General features: G+C 45.4%; 1 protein-coding gene across 1 annotated transcript in view; it reads left to right on the top strand.

The window, feature by feature from the left end:
• WNT3A (Wnt family member 3A) overlaps positions 1–18,333 on the top strand; it is an 86,173-nt gene extending 67,840 nt beyond the window's left edge. The window contains exons 3-4 of the mRNA XM_065669275.1: positions 15,010–15,275; positions 17,854–18,333. Coding sequence (XP_065525347.1) covers positions 15,010–15,275; positions 17,854–18,333 — 746 coding nt within the window. The remainder of the gene's footprint in view (positions 1–15,009; positions 15,276–17,853) is intronic.
• The last annotated feature ends 880 nt before the right edge of the window (positions 18,334–19,213 follow it).

Below are 19,213 nucleotides of genomic sequence, written 5' to 3'. Positions count from 1 at the left end.
AGGGCAAAACCCATGTGCAGTTCAGACTGGAAGAGATCATCTCCATAGAGAGTGCATCTCTGCACACCTCCAGCTCCATTCACCATGAGGGCTGATGAGTGTATGGCATGGGGCTGGGAGAGAAAACTCCATCTCTGTAATTAGATAGGTTGGCATTATTCAAGCTTAATAAACATGGGCAAAATAAGGTAAGCATAAGATTAATGAAATTGGCTTATGAGTACGAATGATGACTACTTGAGAAAGTTGTCTGGAGGTGTTTGGTACCCTTTCCTTCTACAGCACGACTTATTCTTTTTCAGGTCAATTAACTATCTCAAGCTGTAACAACTGTGCTGCTGTTGCGATTACAGGAGGGACCAAATAGCATCAGGACAACTGAGTCTTGCCAACATCTATCCATGATTTTGAAATTGTTTTGGGGTCACTGGTTCAAAAATCCATGGGACTTAGAAAGGATCAGAAATTATCATGTCTGGGAGCTTTCTGGTGGGCACCGGAAACCCCAGACCATTCTCCTAACACAGGTTGGATGTTCCAGTTGAAGACAGCTCACTCCTTGAGCTGGCTTCTTGTCCTTGCAGTAAGAGCATGTGGCACTTGACCACAGCACAGGATGAGACCTGCTTGTCACTCGCTTCACCAGCGTGGGCACAGGTACATGGTTGGACAGTTGTCCATGACAAGTAGCCCATTGACTTTGGTGGGAGCAGGGTAGACACTGTGTGTGTGAGAGCTTCACTGGTTTAAATCACAAATAGATAAAAATTATGGCTGTTTCATTGCTGATATTATTTTTTAATCCCTGTCTATCATTTGACAGTGAAGCTGATGGGCAACTTCCATTTATCTCATTTCTGCAGTCTTATATTTATCAAGAACTCAAGCTCTTTGTCTTATTCCAGGTATGACAGATTGCCAGGTGTCTAGCCAAATATTCACCTTCCATGTTTTTGCCCAGCTTCCCAAATCAAGCTGATGACATTTTCAGTCCAGCAGGATGACAGGCTAGCTCTTTGTGGCAGCTGAATGAGCCGTTATTCGGACATACATGAAGTAGAAGATGAGGTCTACTTTGAAAGAATTGTGGAGCAGATCCATTTCTCCAGCTTTTAAGTACTAATTTCTTCATGTCTGGGACCAACATCAGGCTGATAACCAGTTCACAGACTTGTCTTAGCCATACTGTCAGTGCACAATGGTGTATGGAGGGATATCTTCATTTTTTTCACTTTTTCTGCTGTGATCAGTCTGATCGTGTCTTTCTAGGACTGAAAGACTGAGCGGAAGGCCTTTTAAAACATGACTGTTGGTCTTAAGAACTGATGCAAATGCTTGGCCAAGAAAGGTCTATTCATGACAAAGTCTGGGGTCTGAATCCACTTGGCCAGCAGACGTGTTGATAGAGGGTATAGCTATTTCCTCAGAAACAAGTGGTGTAGTTCAGTCCTTGAGGTCACTATTTCAGTTGGATGAGCCAGTAAATTTATTAGTTTGCCCAGCCTTAGAAGATGTGCTCGTTGCTGCAGTGTCCTCACATGCACTTTCTCCTTTTCGGACAAGTACAGAACTGAATGCAACTTTAGACAAGTGTTCAATATATCTAGCTCCCTTTTCCACTTGCAAATTATGCAAGAGCTTCAACTATAATCAGAATATCTGTCATCCAGAGCTTATCTACTGACTTATAATTGCTTGTAAATCATTCAGTCTGTGTCCGGGGCTTTGCAGTTTTCTTATTCCTCTCTGTCTAAATAGATCTGCAATCCCCAATGCTTTTGCAGATAGCTGCGTCCTTAAGTGCTTGGGATTAGAAAGCAAGAAGATAATGATTGTTCTCCATTTCACAGGTGGGCAACTGGGGTAGAGGTAGAGCAGATGAGCTGCTAGAAAGTCATGCTGTTTAGGATGGAGCCCCTTCTCCCTCAGGAACCACATATCCAGCCTCTAAACCATGCTTCCTCTTATGAGCTATTTATAAAAAGTGGCTTTAATGCTTTGAGAATTGCATGAAACTTTTCTGCCACCTCAACTGGTGAAACTGAAACCCACAGGAAAGAAAAAAGATTGCCAAAGCCTGCTGCAGGAGGATGAGCAGCTCCCCGCAGCTCCCCCAGCACCCGAAACCCCCTCCCTTCTCCAAATCAAGCCTATAAAGCAAAAACTTCTGCAAGCCAAAAAATTGCTTAATTGCCTCAAATTGATTCCATGGTTTTATTAAGATATTTTCCCAGCTCTATTATGGTTAATTATTTGTATTACAGTAGACTCTGAGGCCCCAAGCAGAGATCAGGGCCCCATTGTGCTAAATACTGTACAAGCGCATAATAACAAAATCACTCCTTGCCCCAGATAGCTTACAATTACATAGAGAGCTGCAGTGGAAACATACCACAGCTCATGTGAGCACCTTTTAAGGGAGGCTAACATTGATTTCAAAAGCTCAAAGGGTCCCTAGCGAGACCCTGGGCTGCTTTCATTGTGCATGCCCTGCTGTTCTTGCTGGATTCTGGTGGGAAAAAGTCTACGGAGAACATTAACATACAGCAAACAGAGGAAGCCCCAGATAGCCCAAGGGTTCAGAATGGGGAAGGTGGGGGGGAATAAAGAAGAGGGAAGAAAAGTGGAGAAATGAAAACAGGTTCCTGTGCTGCTTTCCCCTTCACCTTTCGTGTGTGCTTGGAAGCTCGGTTGCAGAAGGTTCATGAGAGAGCTTTTTTCCCTGGGGGTTTCCAGCCTCATTTTTCAGACGTAAAGTGTTCATCTGTTTGAGTAAACGTTAAGAGGAGCACCCAGCTTTCAGATCGTCTTTCAGAGACTCAGGACCCACTGGTGCTGTCTTCCTTTACTTACCAGCCTGCGTGAGGAAGAGGAGCAAAAATGCAAAAAAGGAGCCCTGAGCTTCTCCTTCCTTCCACCCCATTCCACAGCTGAATCTCTGTGGCTGCATCTCACTCATGCATGGGAGATCTTGTTTGTCAAGGGGTCAGCACTGGGAGAGCTTTTCCATACCTTCAAGTGAGTGGGGAGAGTTTTGAGACCTCAGAGCCTTGCTGGAGGTGATGCTCAGGGTGGGAGCATGGATGAACAGCCAGCTGTTAATTCAACTAAGGGTATTGCTTCTACCCCAGTGCTGCTGAGCTCTGGGTGACACTCTGGTGAAGCTCAGGAGGTGCCTTGCAGAGACTCTGCACATCTCTGCATTGCCCACCTCTGTCTTGTTCATTTCCCTGTGTCGCAACCCATGGCTGAGAGGATGAAAAAGGCAGCAAACTGTAGCCCAAAAACCAGGGGAAAATCCAGTTGTTTCCAAACACAAAACTCAGGACTCAAGCAGAGCAAGAACCTCTGGAGGTAACGCAGTGTCTGTGCCTGTTTGTGTGTGTGTGTCTGTGTAAAACGGTCTTGCAGAATCCCCCAGCTTTAGCAGGGCTTTGAAAAAGATCTGGGTGGTGATTCAAAATCCAGGTTATGACCTGTGACCTTTGGATGAGAAATTGTTGCCATTTAGGATGTGTTAGGAGGTCCATCCTTTTCATCAAATGCGTGTTTCTTCTTGCTGCGGGAGGCAATCACACCGGTATATCATTAACTCGCAGAAAAGGAGGCTGTAAAAGAAGTTGATGGGGGACCTTAGCCCACACCCTGCTGGGGTCTGCTCAGAGCACAATATCCCAGCGACCATGAGATTAAGCTAAAGAGAAAAGTGAAAATGCTTTTCAGGATTCACACGCCCTTTAGATTGTTTTATTAAACCATTTGAATAGGGATTTCCCTTTCGGCCGACAACGGGGCCCGGCCAATGCATAGTTCTAGGTTGCTATGACTTAGTTGGTGCTGGCTAATCACAAGTGGGGGCAAATTTCATATAAAATATCTCGGGCCATTGTCAACCTAATGCAGCGTGACAGTGCCAGCACAAAGGGGGATTCATTCACCCCAGCAGGTAATAAGGACGATTTGCCATACCAACCAGGCAGTCTCGAGGGGGGCTGTCAAATACGATCAGAGCAGCGAAATGGAGCCTCACATTCCATTCTCAGGTGGGCGAAGGCGATCCTTTTGTTCGACCATGTTGCTTCTGATAACAGAATACAATTATATTCTTTTTTATCCCCTTCCCTGTATGCTACTGACCAGCGGGGCTATTTTGCATAGCAGTCTTTGGGGTTTGCCTTTTTTTTTTTCCCTTGCCTTTTTGTTTTTTTTGAGGATAGAAGGGACCCCAATGATCATTTAACCTGGAACTCGCCCCGGAGAATTTCATCCCAGTCCTTACCCCTCCTTTTCTACCTTCCCCTTTCATTAAGGACTTGGTCCTGCCACAATGAACATGCTGTATCTTTGATAATAACCCCCAATTGGCACACAGTTTCCTTTTGTCTAGAGCCTCCCAGGGACATCAGGCTATTGGGGAGAAGAGAGGTTGGGGGCAATTTGTGGCGGTTTGAAGAACTGAGAGGACCATACTCTTTCAGGATTCAAGATGGCTATGAAATATTCCAAAGAAGGCATCTACAGGATGCTGGGAGGGGGGATCCGACACCCAGTGTTTCACACATGACCAAGCCAACAGACTGATAAAACGTGCTTGCATTAAGCAGGGTAGGTAGGGAGACATACACAGTAATGATTAGATCGACAGAGAGATAGGGTGATAGAGAGAGAGATAGAGGGATGTTTGCTTTGCAGGTATCAGACTTGGGTTACTGATACCAGACCTTCCTGCTGATTTGCCTATCTTGGGGGTCTGGTTACCTGCGATCACCTGGGGTTATTTTGACAGTAGGTAATTAGCAAGAACATTCCAGCCCTTGACCCACCCTCAGCTCACAGGAGGGCTCTGAGGGCAGCAGGGAGCACAGGCCCCACTCCCAGCACCAAGCACAAGGCTCCCAGGCTGCTCCAGTGTCTGACAATCTGGCTCTACCTGTTTCAAGTAGAGCCTGAAAGGTTTGTAATTGCGAGCACCACTCTGGAGGCTGCAACTCTGTTGTGTTGGATGCAACAATAACCATAAGCAACCAGCAGGAAAAAAAAGGGGAAAAAAATAAATTAAAAAATTAAATCATTCAGATGTTTCAGGGAAACTTGGCCTTCAGGATTTTACAAACTGTGTTAATCCAACCTCCTTCAATCCAACATTTCCTCTTATCTGTATCACCTTCATGTTCCCTGGCAGGAATTGCCCATTTAATAATTTCCCTCCAATGATCTGAATCACAGCTAATCTGATCAAATGTCTTTTTAGGGCCTTTCATCTTCCCTGGGATGTGTTGACACTAGCATGCTGGTTCAGAGGAAACAAGAACTCAATCAGAACTTCGTTCAAAACACAGATGGGACCCAAACCTAACCTTTCCTTTAAGATATGCAAAAGTGTGGTTAGCTTCTTGTTATTATGCTTTGCATTTGCATAAGTCTTTGCATTTAGGGGCTTGATTTTTAAAAGGATAGAATAGTCAAACAAACCCTGGAGCTGGATTTTGATGAGAAACAGTGCAGAATCAGCTGGGCATGGAGTTGGTATGGCTTTCTGTGAAGAAGGGCACAGATTGAGGCATCACACAGACCCCAGCGTGGATCCATGGGGTAGCTACTGGCTAGCATCAGTTGCTGCAGTGTGGATGCTGCGAAGCTTGCTCTTGGGGCCACCCCTAGTCCATTTCAGGGTTAGACCTGAAAGCCTTGATTACCTGCAGTCCCAAGGACTGCTTTTTTGCAAAGCAGGCTTCCCCAGACATAGAAATTAACCCACTTGGGAAATGCTGCTAAAAACTAGGGCACCTGAGACAAGCCTACACACCAAACAATGGCAGCAGACCTTTGGGTTTCATGGTTATATTGGCTCCAAATAATTCAGAGCAGTGTGTAAATCTACACTGAGACTTGTGGTCTTACAGACGGATCTTTGGGGAATGAACTTAGTGCCACAACTTGCACCTATCCACCTTCCTAATGCATAGAAGGCACATCACTGAATAACAAATGTGGTATAATGATCCGCCTGTAAGGAGTAAGGGAGTAATTAAGGAATCTTTGATGCCAGGCCAGGAGATGCTGCAGGTGACCAACATGTTGAGGTTGGTGAGGATGGGTCAGGGGAAATACGAACAATGGAAACAGGGGCCTCTCCTTAGAGGAGCTGAAGGAAGCTTGAGGCTGAGCCAGAGAGCTTATGTAAAAACTTTTCAGTTGGTTTATCTGATGTGGGATCCTCTATTGCTACAATTGAGAGGAATGTGGTGAAACTGAAGCTCATCTGCCTCCAAGGCTGCCAGAGCCAATATTTGGTTTCCAGCGTTCCCAGTATTTTCCCCACAAGCAATGTCATCCTCACAGCAACCATGACACCTTTGTGATTCTCCTCTTCCTCCTCCTCTACGATGGGAACGCTTGTTCCTCTCCAGCATGATGTATCTGTCAGCTGGGATGCGCCAAGGGGTTCCCTGTTCTCCGTCTTCACCTGGTGCCATGCCAATGATTTGCTTCTTTGTGATCACAAAACAGACAGAAAAAAAAAAGCCTTTTTAATGTTTTTCTTCACCTTCCCTCTGGGGGAAATATGTCCCATGCTCTGAGATGTGATCTACCATTTCATAGAACCATAGAATGGTTTGGATTGGAAGGAACTTTTAAAGGTCATCTACTTCCAACTCCTCTGCAATGAGAAGGGACATCTTCCACTAGACCAGGTTGCTCAGAGCCCTGTCCAACCAGGCCTTGAACCCTGTCAGGGATGGGGCATCTACCACCTCTCTGGGCAACCTGTGCTAGTGCCTCACCATACTCACTGTAAAAAAATTCTGTCTTACACCAGTCTAAATCTACCCTTTTTTAGTTTAAACCATTACTCCTTGTCCTGTCAGTACAGGTACCACTAAAAGGTCTGTCCCCATCTTTCTATTAAGCCGCCATTAGTGCAAACTGCATCATAAAATGGAGGACATCATCCCCATGTCCTGAACCCTTGTTTTTTAGCTTTGAGGGATCTGCTGTTTGGCAAGCTTAGTGCAGAGGCCACTGGGCTGATGGACTGGAGTATCTTCTGCTGGTATGTGGGATAAGCAAGGCTATGTTGCTTCAGGTGGTCCTTACTTATCCGACACACAGATTTCTGGGCCAGCAGGCAATGCCGTTCATGTTAGTATAAACCAATATTGATGTCTGCATATGTTTTTACAGCTCCTATGAGCTCTGACTCATCAGTCTCACTGGATTTCACTTCTGCTATTCAGAAAGTAGCTGTGCCTACAAGGCTGTCAGTGTGAGCCTAAAAAAGCCCACTTCTCCTGGGGGTCACCATCTTCTCAACAGCCATTGAGGCTTTAGCCCAAGGTAGCTCTGAAAGCTACACTTCAGAACTGAGACCTTCCTCCAGCCTTGGCTTCAGTGCAGTTGCAAATAAGGACAGACACTGACTTACACAATCACTGACTTTCATACCATCAGTGCTTCAGCTCGTGCACCCATGATGAGGAGCATTTGGCATTAGTTTTATATGGCATCCTTCTTTTTCATTCAAACTTGTACAACATGGTGTTTCATTCAAGCCCTTCTGGTTTAGATTTCACCATGGAGGTGTTTATGGGTGACCCTCTCCACAAAAAAAACAGCACGGTTCTCCTCCCACTTCTTGGTAAGGTGTCTCTCCTGATGGAGTCAAGGAGGAAATCACAGTGAGCTGGTAGCAGCTGAGTAGTCATCTTTATACTGCAGTTGAAAACAAAATTCATCCTCACCTGAGACAAAGACTGGGCTTCCAAAACTCTCAAAGCTCATTTCACTAATTCCTCATCACCTTCCTTCATTGACAATGCCTTCCTCCTCTGCAATCCCAGTGATGTCTAACCTATAAGTAGAACTCCAACCACAGTAATCAAAAGGGAAATGAGCTGTTAGGATGGCCCCCCAGTGTAAGAGGCAGGGCTGTGTGGGCCCTAGATACCAGCAACACTACTGTGCCCTCAGTTTTGTTTCCAGTTTCTTGGTTCTTGGGGATTATTTAGGTTTTCGGGGTGTTTTAATGAAGAGTCAATGTAGTGTCAAATGTTGTACAAATTCTAACATGACATCTATGGGTTTGTATCCCCTTGAGCCAAGCAAGGAATTGAAACCCTTCTTCACACTCCCTGGGTACATGCCCCAGCAGATGAATGTTGGAAAGACTTTATACCTTCCACCTCTCAAAGATGGATGTCTGGGTTTCTGAAGTAGCTGACACAACAGATAGCTTTCTTCCTCTTTCAACTTTGCAAAATGAAGCTCAAAGAAAACAACATGTCTCCTTCCTGCAGTCCTACCAAGCAGATATATTTTCTTTATTTTGCCTCACTTGCCAAGTGACTCTTCCAAGAGCCCTCAAGAAGTCTATGGTGCCAGAAATCCAAGGCTTACAGACACACTATTGCTGTGCCTTTTCTAGTGTGGAACAGGGAGTAGGATGCTCTACTCAAGAGTAGACATGCTAATGATGGCTGGGAGGAGTGACTAAGATGTGGGAGCTCTTTCCTTCGTTGTTATACATCTCCAGTGTTTCACTCCAAGGGCTATGTTTCAGAAAGAATGGTGCAAGGTCCTGGGCAGTAGAGGGCTGTTGGCAAGGGAGACTTGTCTCCACAGAACAAAGTCAGCAGATGTCCTGGAGACATTAAGGTTCCCTTTGCAAAGGAGTTTCTACACCTTCAGAAGGACCATCTAGGAAAGTGGTATGTTGAGTGGAAACCCCTTAGAGCTTTCTTTTAAAGAGCAGTCAGTAGAAACCGTGGTACTCCCTTTCTAAAATACCACCTAGTTCTTAAAGCTGTAGTCCAGCACACAGGACTTGCAGCTTCAGCTCCCAGCACACCTGAAAATGGGTTGTGTTGCCCTGTCCCAGGAGCCTGCTGTTACCACCAGGCCACTGTGCAGGGAGGAAGGGAGGATTTAGAATGTCAAGAACAGGGACAACAGGGCTCAGTACTATGGTACAAAGGTGGTAAAAAGGGACTGTAGCATGTTAAGACCAATATAAACCATTCTGTTCATTCTTCTACATCACCGTAGTCCTTCCTTCCATATACCTGGGACATCTACCTGACCTGGGGTTAATACTTTAGTCATTCAGAGAAAGATTCATTTATTCATTCAGAGAAAGGTTCAAGGAAAATAAGTCACTGTCTGGGCAGAAAAACACATGAGAGAAGGTTTCATGTAATAGACAGTTGAGATATTTGTGTGATTATTCATTTGCCTTCCTCTTCCCACAACTTGATGACCCTCTGTTCATCTTCAGCACTTTCTGCCCACAATTCTGAAGACATCACTGAATTACAGATTCAACATTGCAGGCTCCTGAGGAGATAAGCAGGATTGCCCTCAGGTGTATGGATAAGGAAGCAGAAGCACAGACTAAAGGATTTGTCCAAAGTCATATAAAAAATCCCATATGATTATAAAATTATAAAAATTCCCATATGATTACTGCTCGGCCGTATGTTTTTCATCCCAAGATTTCTCTGATGCTGAGGCAGGGTGGTCAGAGGTGTACTGCACAGGACATCCCTGGAGAAATTCAAGGCCAGGCTGGATGTTGTCCTGGGCAACCTGACCTCATTGAAGATGTCCCTGCACATGGCATGGGGGTTGGACAGATGACCTTTGAAGATCTCTTCCAAGCCAAACTATTCTATGATTCAGGCTCTCAGCTTCACACACCAGGCTCCTTAAGAAACAGTTTCCAGAAGTGACCAGGGACTTGAAGACCTCTGCATTAGGAGGTGGCTATAAAGCATCCTTTGAGGCCCCTTGTATATCTCAGTACCTTTTCTGTTAATAGCCAACCCTCTCTAAAGGGTCTGGAAAAGGGTACCTCAAAGCACCAGCCATCCAAGTCTCTAAGCCCTGCAGGGAAACTCAGGACTAGGCAGAAATTAAACAAGCTGGAGCCAGAGCTTTGGTGACCTTGTGCTGCACTGAAAACAAAGTGGTTAATATGCTCTTAAATCAACATCCCCATGAGCTATTAGTCCCTATTAACCTTCTCTTGCCAGATGACTTTCCAGAAGCTCTCTTCAAGTCGTAACGAGCTGCTTGTCTACTGCTACCAGAACCACCCAGAGAGGAATGAAGTGACCTGACAAATATACTGCGCTTTCTTGTTATCTTTGCTAAGTCTCTTGCATTTTTATATGGCACCTTAATAACCTCTCATTTCCATTACAAGTGCATGCTTTCCTTCTGCTTATCTGTATCTCTATACACTCCTCCATTCCTGCAGCCACACCGCCTCCGGCTACAACCTGGGGAGCTCTTCGGAGCTCAGCAGGGTCAGGTCTGCTTAGTAACCGGAGGACAGTCCTATAACTTAGGAGGTGGCAGGACGTGATTCACGCGATGGCGCTCTTCCATCTGCGTCAATATTGAACTCGGTGCCTTAAGTTAGGGGTAGGAGATGTAAACCTAGTGCCCTAATTTTGTGGAGTCATTAAGAGATAGGCTGCAACTTTCTCAAGAGACAAACTCCTAACCTCAGTGCCCGAGGCCAGATCTCAGTTTCTTTGCTCTGCCTGCCTACATTCCCCAGGTAGTTACGATCAGATACAATGCTATTTGCTTCCTGTTGTGTGCTGTTAAGTGGTGGCTGCACTCCACCCCAGCGGCGGCTGCATTTCAAAGGCAGGGGAGTGATTACAGCGTATACAGGCTGTAAAAGGCATTGGGCCCTTTCTGGGAAGAGAGCTGAGTATAATAGGTGCTTCTTAAGGCAAATCCTATCAATAGCCACCTGGAGCTGTAGGCTTTCAGGAAGGACTAGCAACCCTCGAGAGTTTAGGTAACGGAGTTGGGATTTAGGATGGGGTGTCCTCCTCGAACTGCTTGCTCAGCTTCCAAGTCTGGCTGTTATCTGAAGCTCCCTGGGCTTTGATGAGCTCTGCACCTGTATGCTCAGAGAACGATTCTGTTCTAAGCTAATGGCTCCTGCTGAAGCCCAGATGCAATCCATGACCTGTGGACTTCTAAGCCAAGTCTACCCATCCCAATGTGCTTTAGCCACTACATCTGTCAGATAGAAGGGAGAAAAAGAACTGTAGAATAACTGAATCACAGAATTGTAGAATCGTAGAATAGTTTGGGTTGGAAAAGATCTTCAGATCATCCAGTTGCTACCCCCCTGCCATGGGCAGGGACATTTCCCACTAGAGCAGGTTGCTCAAGGCCCCATTCAACCTGGCCTTGAGCGCTTCAGGGATGGAACATTCACAATTTCCTTGGGCGACCTGGTCCATGGCCTCACCATTCTCACCATAAGAAGAATCATCTTCCTCTCCTGTCCGTGATATAGCAGTGCATAAAAAATTAGCTTCAGTAACTCAGTTTCATCAGGACCCAAATTAAATGCCTCTATGCAAACACATGTAGCATGGGGAATAAACAAGAGGAGACAGAATGTGCACACGCCTGTAGGTCTATGATTTTATTGGCATCACACAAAAGTGGTGGGATGGCTGCTGTTACTAGAGTGTTAGAATGGAAGGATACAAGCTCTTCAGGAAGGACAGACAGGGGAGACAAGAATGGGGTGTCTACCTCTATGTCAGTGACCAGCTGGAGTTCGTGGAGCTTTACCTGGGGATGGATGAGGAGCCAACAGACATTGGATGTCCTGCACTGATGAACAAGATGCTCCTGGAGAAACTCCAGCAAAAAAAAAAAAAAAGGAAGCTTATACAGTGTGGAAGCAAGGACAGGTAGCCTGAGAGGAATACAGAAAAACTGTAAGAGCAGCCAGGGAACAGGGTAGGAAAGCTGAAGACAGGATAGAATTAAATCTGGCCAGGGACATCAAGAGCAATGGGAAAAGATTCTATAAAAAGAAGATACATAAAAACAACTGAAGTCATCTACTTGGACTTGTGCAAAACATTTGACAATGTCCTACAAGAGATCCTTTCTGTAAATTAGAGAGACATGGATTTGTCAGACAGGCCACTTGGTGGATAAGGAACTGGCTGGATGGTCTCACTCAGAGTTGCTGTCAGCAGCTCAATGTTCAAGCAGAGATCAATGACAAGAGGCATTCTTCAGGGGTTGGTGTTGGGACTGACAATGTTCAACATCTTTGTGAATGACATGGACAGTGGGATTGAGCACCCTCAGCAAATTTCCAATGACACCAAACTGCATGGTGCAGTTGACACACTGGAGGGAAGGCATGTTATCCAGAGAGACCTGGACATGCTGGAGAGGGGTGACAGTGCCGGCATCATGAAGTTCAACAAGGTCAAGTTCAATGTCCTACACCTGGGTTGGGGCAATCCTAAGCACAAACACCAGCTGGGGGAGACTGGATTGAGAGCTGCCCTGAGGAGAAGGACTTGGGGGTGTTGGTCAATGTGAAGCTCTTGGAGCAAATCCAGAGGAGGCCACAAAGATGCTCTGAGGGCTGGAGCACCTCTGCTATGGAGACAGGCTGAGAGAGCTGGGCTTGTTCAGCCTGGAGAAGAGAAGGCTCCAGGGAGACCTTAGAGCAGCTTCCAGTGCCTAAAAGGGCTGACAAGAAAGCTGGAAACGGTCTTTTTACAATGGCCTGTAGGGACAGAACAAGGGGGAATGGCTTTAAACTGATACAAGGGAGATTTAGATGAGATCTGAAGAAGTTCTTCCCTGTGAGGGAGGTGAGGCCCTGGCACAGGGTGCCCAGAGAAGCTGTGGCTGCCTCATCCCTGGCAGTGTTCAAGGCCAGGTTGGATGGGGCTTGGAGCAACCTGGTCTAGTGGAAAGTGTCCCTGCCTGTGGCAGGGGGTGTGGAACTGGGTGATTGTTAAGGTCTCTTCCAACCCAAACCATTCTATGATTCTATCAAAAGGTTCAAGATTACTTAAACCACAGTGAGGGGAGATGGAAGGCATTGTCTGCTATTATCTCATCAGTCACTATACCTTCTGCCTACCTAGCAGAGGGAAATGGCATTCATCCCACTAGCTTATCTGACTGGCTTCTACAAGCCTGCACAGACCTCAGGGGTGGTCATCAATGTCCTTGGAGACAACATGCAAAACTTCCCACCTCAGGATTTGGTTTCTGGATCCCAGCTGTGCTTAGGTAAGTGCAAGATGCCAAGTCCCCAGTCCTGTTAAAACTGGACTCATCTAGTTATGCTCAAAAGTTGAGCTTTCACACAGCTCATGAATGGCATCATTGCAGTGAGCCGGGATCCTCCAGGCTGGACAGATGCTGAGCAAGGGCTTTTCAAAATCACATTTTGGAATTGAGGGCTCTTGCATTTTCCTTTTTTTGGTTCTAGCCCTCAGTGTCTTACTAACCTCATGATGTGCATTGACAACATGTTCCAGGACATTGCTCATACCTTCAGCTTGTATGTTCATGCACATTATTTGATTTGCATATTGTTGTACTTGGTTCTCTTCCCAAAGCTAAGCGGTGCTGCACAAGTTCTTGCTTAAGCCTTCAATCCAGCCGGGGCTGCTCTGCAAGCATGCAGTTTTGATTTCTCCCCAAGAACATGTTGGCTTTTAGGCTTGGCGTGTTAAATTGTCTTCATGTTAGTAAAGCCTGGAAGCATCTAGATGGTAAAGATTAAGACAAAATGTCCAGAGAAAGCTCAGATCAGCAAAATACGGAGCAGAAAAGGTTTGAGCGGTTTTGAGTAGGCACCTCGTCAGCTGATGCAAAGCTCAGTAGAAGCTGGTGAAGCTGCATCGGCTGCAAACCTGATATTTTCCCTGTATGGATTCATTCAATATTTCAGCACTGTCCTAGATCGATCAGCTGAAAGGTATCATTGACAACATGCTTTCTTGGTTTATAGGCACAAGGTGAGCTCGTGTGGGAGATGGTATAGGAGGTTAAGGGGGGCCCATTATGAGAATCTTTGTGTCTTCTTAGAATTGCCTCAAGGGTCTGAGAATATCCCTGTCCATTTTAAAAGTGTCATTTTGCTGAAGCCAAGAAGCATTCAGTGGTGTTTTCTGAGGTGTTGTGTGGAACTGTCATTTCTAGTGAGTGAAGAAACATACTGAGACCAAAACTGGAGGGAAATCAAACTGATATTTTGGTATATTCCCCATTCGCAAAGGAGTTGAAAATGTTTGGTTTTCATTTTGGCACAGTGCAGACAAAACACTGGCATCCACTAAATCCAGACTAATCCTGACCCAGCTCCAGGCAGGATGAAAAGCTGTGAAGGAAAGTCTCCACAGAGACTAAGGCTCCTCAGTCCCTATCACAACATCTTTTGGTTGATTCCACCCACCATCCTGAGGCAATGGGCAGAAAAGGAAAGCCCATTTCCAGTCCCCTTGGTAGGGGTCTTAATTAGGCAAGTGAGCAAAACTTTCCATAGATGCAAGATGTCGCATATTAAACACTGCCTGTAAGTGAGCTTAGGAAAAAGAAGGTGGTCTCGGGATGGAGTGTGGGGGCAATGTTTAGTTTGCATAGTAAAGTCTGTGAAGTATCTGGCCGTCCTGCTATTTTCCTACCTTCAATCCATCCGAAGCAATCCTAGCTGAGGAGGAGGAGGTGCTTTACCTGGTTCAGGTCCCACCACTAATGGTGGAGTCTGTCAATAAGTGCAGACATGCATTTTCCATGTTATGGGAACATAGCTCAAATTCTGTGCATCTGAACCCAAGACTGCAGCTCAGGATATGGCTACATGATGCATAGCCTGCAAAGTACCATATGGCATATTATACACACCTCCTGAAACTCAGGTTTGCACTGCTTTTTCTTTTGCCGTGGCCTTATACTAAGACCTCAGGATGACCCCAGTCAAAACTTCTTGGCTGGCCTCAGTGGCCTTGAATCAAGCCTGGTCCTGTCTACACAGGAGTTTATTTCCTAGTATATAAAAATGTCTTTGGAGTAGGTCCAAGCAGGACCACAGGAAAGAGGAGAGTTTTTTGGCCTTATGCCATGCCCTCAAGGGAAGGTGTTCACAGGGCTGATCAAAGCCATGTGTGGTCCCTTCACTGGCCGCTATTCATTGATTTCTCTCTTTCACAGCTACCAGGGAATCAGCCTTTGTCCATGCCATTGCCTCTGCTGGAGTGGCATTCGCGGTGACCAGATCCTGCGCCGAGGGCTCGGCCACCATCTGCGGCTGTGACACCCGCCACAAGGGCTCTCCAGGGGAAGGCTGGAAGTGGGGGGGCTGCAGCGAGGACGTGGAGTTTGGGAGCATGGTCTCTCGGGAGTTTGCGGATGCCCGAGAGAACAGACCAGACGCTCGGTCAGCCATGAACAGGCACAACAATGAAGCTGGAAGGACCGTAAGGATATTTAGTTTCACCTTTCTCAGTCTCCCATTAATCTTTTCTTACCTGCCATAATGAACACTGGGAGGGAATTGAGGGGAATGACCAAACATAAATCTGAGCAATTTTACACCAGGAAATGATGTAGTGGTAGGAGAAGGGGACATAACTTTAAACTAGAAGAGGGTAGGTTTAGGTTAGATATTAGGAAGAAGTTCTTCCCTGTGAGGGTGGTGAGGCACTGGCACAGGGTGCCCAGTAGAAGCTATGGCTGCCCCATCCCTGGCAGTGTTGAAGGCCAAATTGGACAGGGTTTGGAACAACCTGGTCTAGTGGAAGGTGTCCCTGCCCGTGGCAGGGGGTTGGAACTGGATGAGTCTTAAGGTCCATTCTAACCCAAACCATTCTGTTATTCTATGATACCTGTACCATGATAATTCTTGTCAGGGAGGTGACCGATGTACCTGATCTATGAAAGCTTTAAGTAAAATCACCCACCTAGATGTAAATGTCTACCTTGGAGTCAGTTGTCCAGACCTCTTTTACAGAAAATGAATGAAGATAGACAGGTATAGTATGTGATTTCATCTCAGCTTGAAGAAGAAATTTGAAATAGCTCAGTTAATGATGCCTGGACTGTGTCTGTTCTACTCCACTGGAAGGTGGGTTGTACAGCCAAAGGTGTCTGTTCTGTAGACATTTGAAGTTAAACATGATAGACTAAGGTTTATGGGGACGTTTCAGTTGCTTAAACAAATTCATTTTAGTATAAACTGAGATATCCTGAAGTATCCAGCCTTTCCTTGGGCTGCTACTGGGAAAGACTGTTTGTGTCCTGCAGGACCTCTGCCATCTCATGGCAGAGAGATACCTTAAACACACCTGGAACTCACAAATGGCACTAGATGCATATGAGCAGCTGTCCTCACGCAGGCTAGGACTTTGGTGTGAGCTCCTCAGGTGGATACTGTCAAACCCTGGTGGAGTTACCCCACCTCACACCACAGGAGAGAAGGTCTGAAATAAGGAATTCAACCTTCCAAAATTAAATACCACCAGAAACAAAAATTGTCTGCAATGTAGATGACTACAAGCAATGACGTGGTTTCCTCCAGCACTAGCCCAAGTCTCACAGATACCCCAAGGTATTGTGCATTGCTGGGATAAATAATGAGACCAATAGGACTGTGGAGAAAGTGGGTAGAGTGGAAAGGAGGGATTTACTTTTAAGTGAGGGCCCTTGGAAAATTTGAGCTTTGAGCAAACACCCACGTGATCACGAGCCTGCAGAGGTCTTTTTACTGTAAGTCTTATTACTTGATACTGAGATACTTTGGGACATTTTAAAGATGTCGAAGACTATAGAGATGTCATGCCATTATATGAAATCCTCCTGTTTTATAAAGCAACAGTGTTTTCCACTCTCACAGTGGCAGCGCTCACAGGGTAGCTCTTCCAGGCCTCCATACTCAAGCGTTTCCAGCTAAACCTGAGCCATAGGCAATGTTTCATATTAGTTCCCATATAAACTCAAACCCTACCACTATGCCAGAAGCTTTGATTAAGTTCAACATGATTATATGAACCAAACATTTTGTGGTTCTCTCTCATCACTAATTACAACCTCCTTTGCGGCGGGTTATACTCCGTAAATAACACAGGAAAGCACCTGGTGAACACCAAGGTGCTGATTCATGGCAAATCTTTTGGACTCAGGCTGGCACTAGTCTGTTCATGTACCTGGAAATTTGCTGATCAGTCTGAAAATGCGCATTATCAAGTAAGTTGCATAAAGCTGTCTCCCACCTCAGAATACTGGAGGGCAACACCTCTAGAAACCTTCAGACTAATTTCATAAGAGGTAATAATAAACTTCGGGGATCAATAATCACCTTCCCATTTATTCCAGGACAATGTTTTGTGTTGAAATCTGAGTCCTTCAAAATCAAAAGTTGGGCTCCTATTTGTTTTTTAATATGGTTTTATAAAAATCATAAGCATGGCTTAAAAATAAAAATGCATTACTTTTCAGGTTTCTGAACATAGCCGCAGCAAGGCTAAAATCTTACTTGCTTAAGAAAACATCAAACACATAAAGGATGGAATTCTGTGCTAGATGGTTAGGACACTCCGTATTTCCGTAGCTTCCAGTGGAATAGCTGTATCTTTAATTTACAGAGACTTTGTTTTAGTAGATTTGTGTGTTCTTCATTTCTCTGGTAGATGTGTCTGAACCGTGTTCTTGGTTGATCATGCTGCAATATTCACACATGAACACTGATAAGATATAAGTTAGTATGCAGAGAAATCTCTCTGGCCCTTAGTGAAAGCAGTAATGGTTAAATTTGGGGAGGGAATCAGAGATAGTCACAGAGAACAATAAAGTTGCAGAGGTTTTACCTGCCTTTGACCCAGCATCTGTGAAGGGCATTTTCAGGAGGATGTGGTGATTTCTGTTCACAAGAGCGTAAATATATCTGTGAAAATACTGCAATTCTTTGGGAAATCCTGGCTAAATAACAGAATGTAATATATGTTTTGATTACAGGCTAATGTTTTACTTCTTCTTTGCCTTTCCTCTCCTCTTTTTCAGTCTATTATTGAACTCATGCATCTTAAGTGCAAATGTCATGGCCTCTCAGGCAGCTGTGAAGTGAAAACCTGCTGGTGGTCTCAGCCAGACTTCAGAGTCATCGGTGACTACCTCAAGGACAAGTACGACAGCGCTTCTGAAATGGTGGTGGAAAAACATCGAGAATCCCGTGGCTGGGTCGAGACCCTCAGACCCAAGTACAACTTCTTCAAGGCTCCAACTGAGAAGGACCTGGTTTACTATGAGAACTCACCAAACTTTTGTGAGCCCAACCCTGAGACAGGTTCCTTTGGAACCCGTGACAGGATCTGTAATGTCACTTCCCATGGGATTGATGGTTGTGACCTTTTGTGCTGCGGCCGTGGGCATAATACAAGGACTGAGAAACGGAAAGAGAAGTGCCACTGTATCTTCCACTGGTGCTGCTACGTCCGCTGCCAGGAGTGCATACGGGTCTATGATGTCCACACGTGCAAATAAAGCAGGCAAAACTCTTTGCTGGGCTCCAAGTGGAGAAACGGATTTGAGCCTACTTCCTCTGAGGTTGCAGACATGAGAGAAGGCTACTTTTTGATATTAAAAGAATAAAAATTTAAAAAAAGGCTAAAACTGGTTGGATAGAATAGGTCTAATGACTTCTGGGCTATCCTGAGGTACATCTGGCAGTCACACAATTACGCCTCAACAATGCCTCCTGTAGGAGACAGTGGTTTTTCAACCAGCCGACAACACAGAGCTGGAAAGAAGAGCATTAGCAAAGGCATGGATTTGCTCTGCTCTCACCCACTTGGAAGTGACTCGTGTGATTAAGTGTCCTTTGAGAGACTTGCATTTTCCTAAGTATCTCCTTTTCCCACAGCCAGGCTGTGTTGGACAGCAGCTCTAGGCTTTCTAAGATCTATCTACACAGCCAAATGGCCAGACTCTATGTAAAACATGAGCAACAACAGCAGCAGAAGAAATAAAAGTAGATAAATTCATAATAAAAAAAATAAAATAATGCAAATACTCCTTTGCCGTGGAACCAGAGAAGTCTACAAATATATTATAGAGCTGTAGAGTGGGCAGCCTTTTCACATGAACTTTTTAGCATAATAGCTTCTGTCAGATTTGACATAGAATTCAGTGACACCTGTAGAGAGCAGGAGAGGGAGAAGGAGAAGGAAAGAAAGAGAAAAAAACTGCCGATGGTTTCCTGCAAATGCCTTGCTGGCACTCAGGTGATGTGCACAGTATGGAAAAGTTCATTGCCTGACTTGTGAAGTGAAAAGGACTCACTATGTGTATCGAGAAGGAGACCACCCCACAGAGATGTTACTCCAGCTGTCGCCTGGTACATGGCTCAGCCAACAAGTCTTCC

Source organism: Lathamus discolor, chromosome 2 (assembly GCF_037157495.1).
Source record: "Lathamus discolor isolate bLatDis1 chromosome 2, bLatDis1.hap1, whole genome shotgun sequence".
Taxonomy (NCBI): Eukaryota; Metazoa; Chordata; class Aves; order Psittaciformes; family Psittacidae; genus Lathamus; species Lathamus discolor.
Note: the sequence above shows the minus strand (reverse complement) of the source record. Positions and strands in the feature narration are given on the sequence as shown.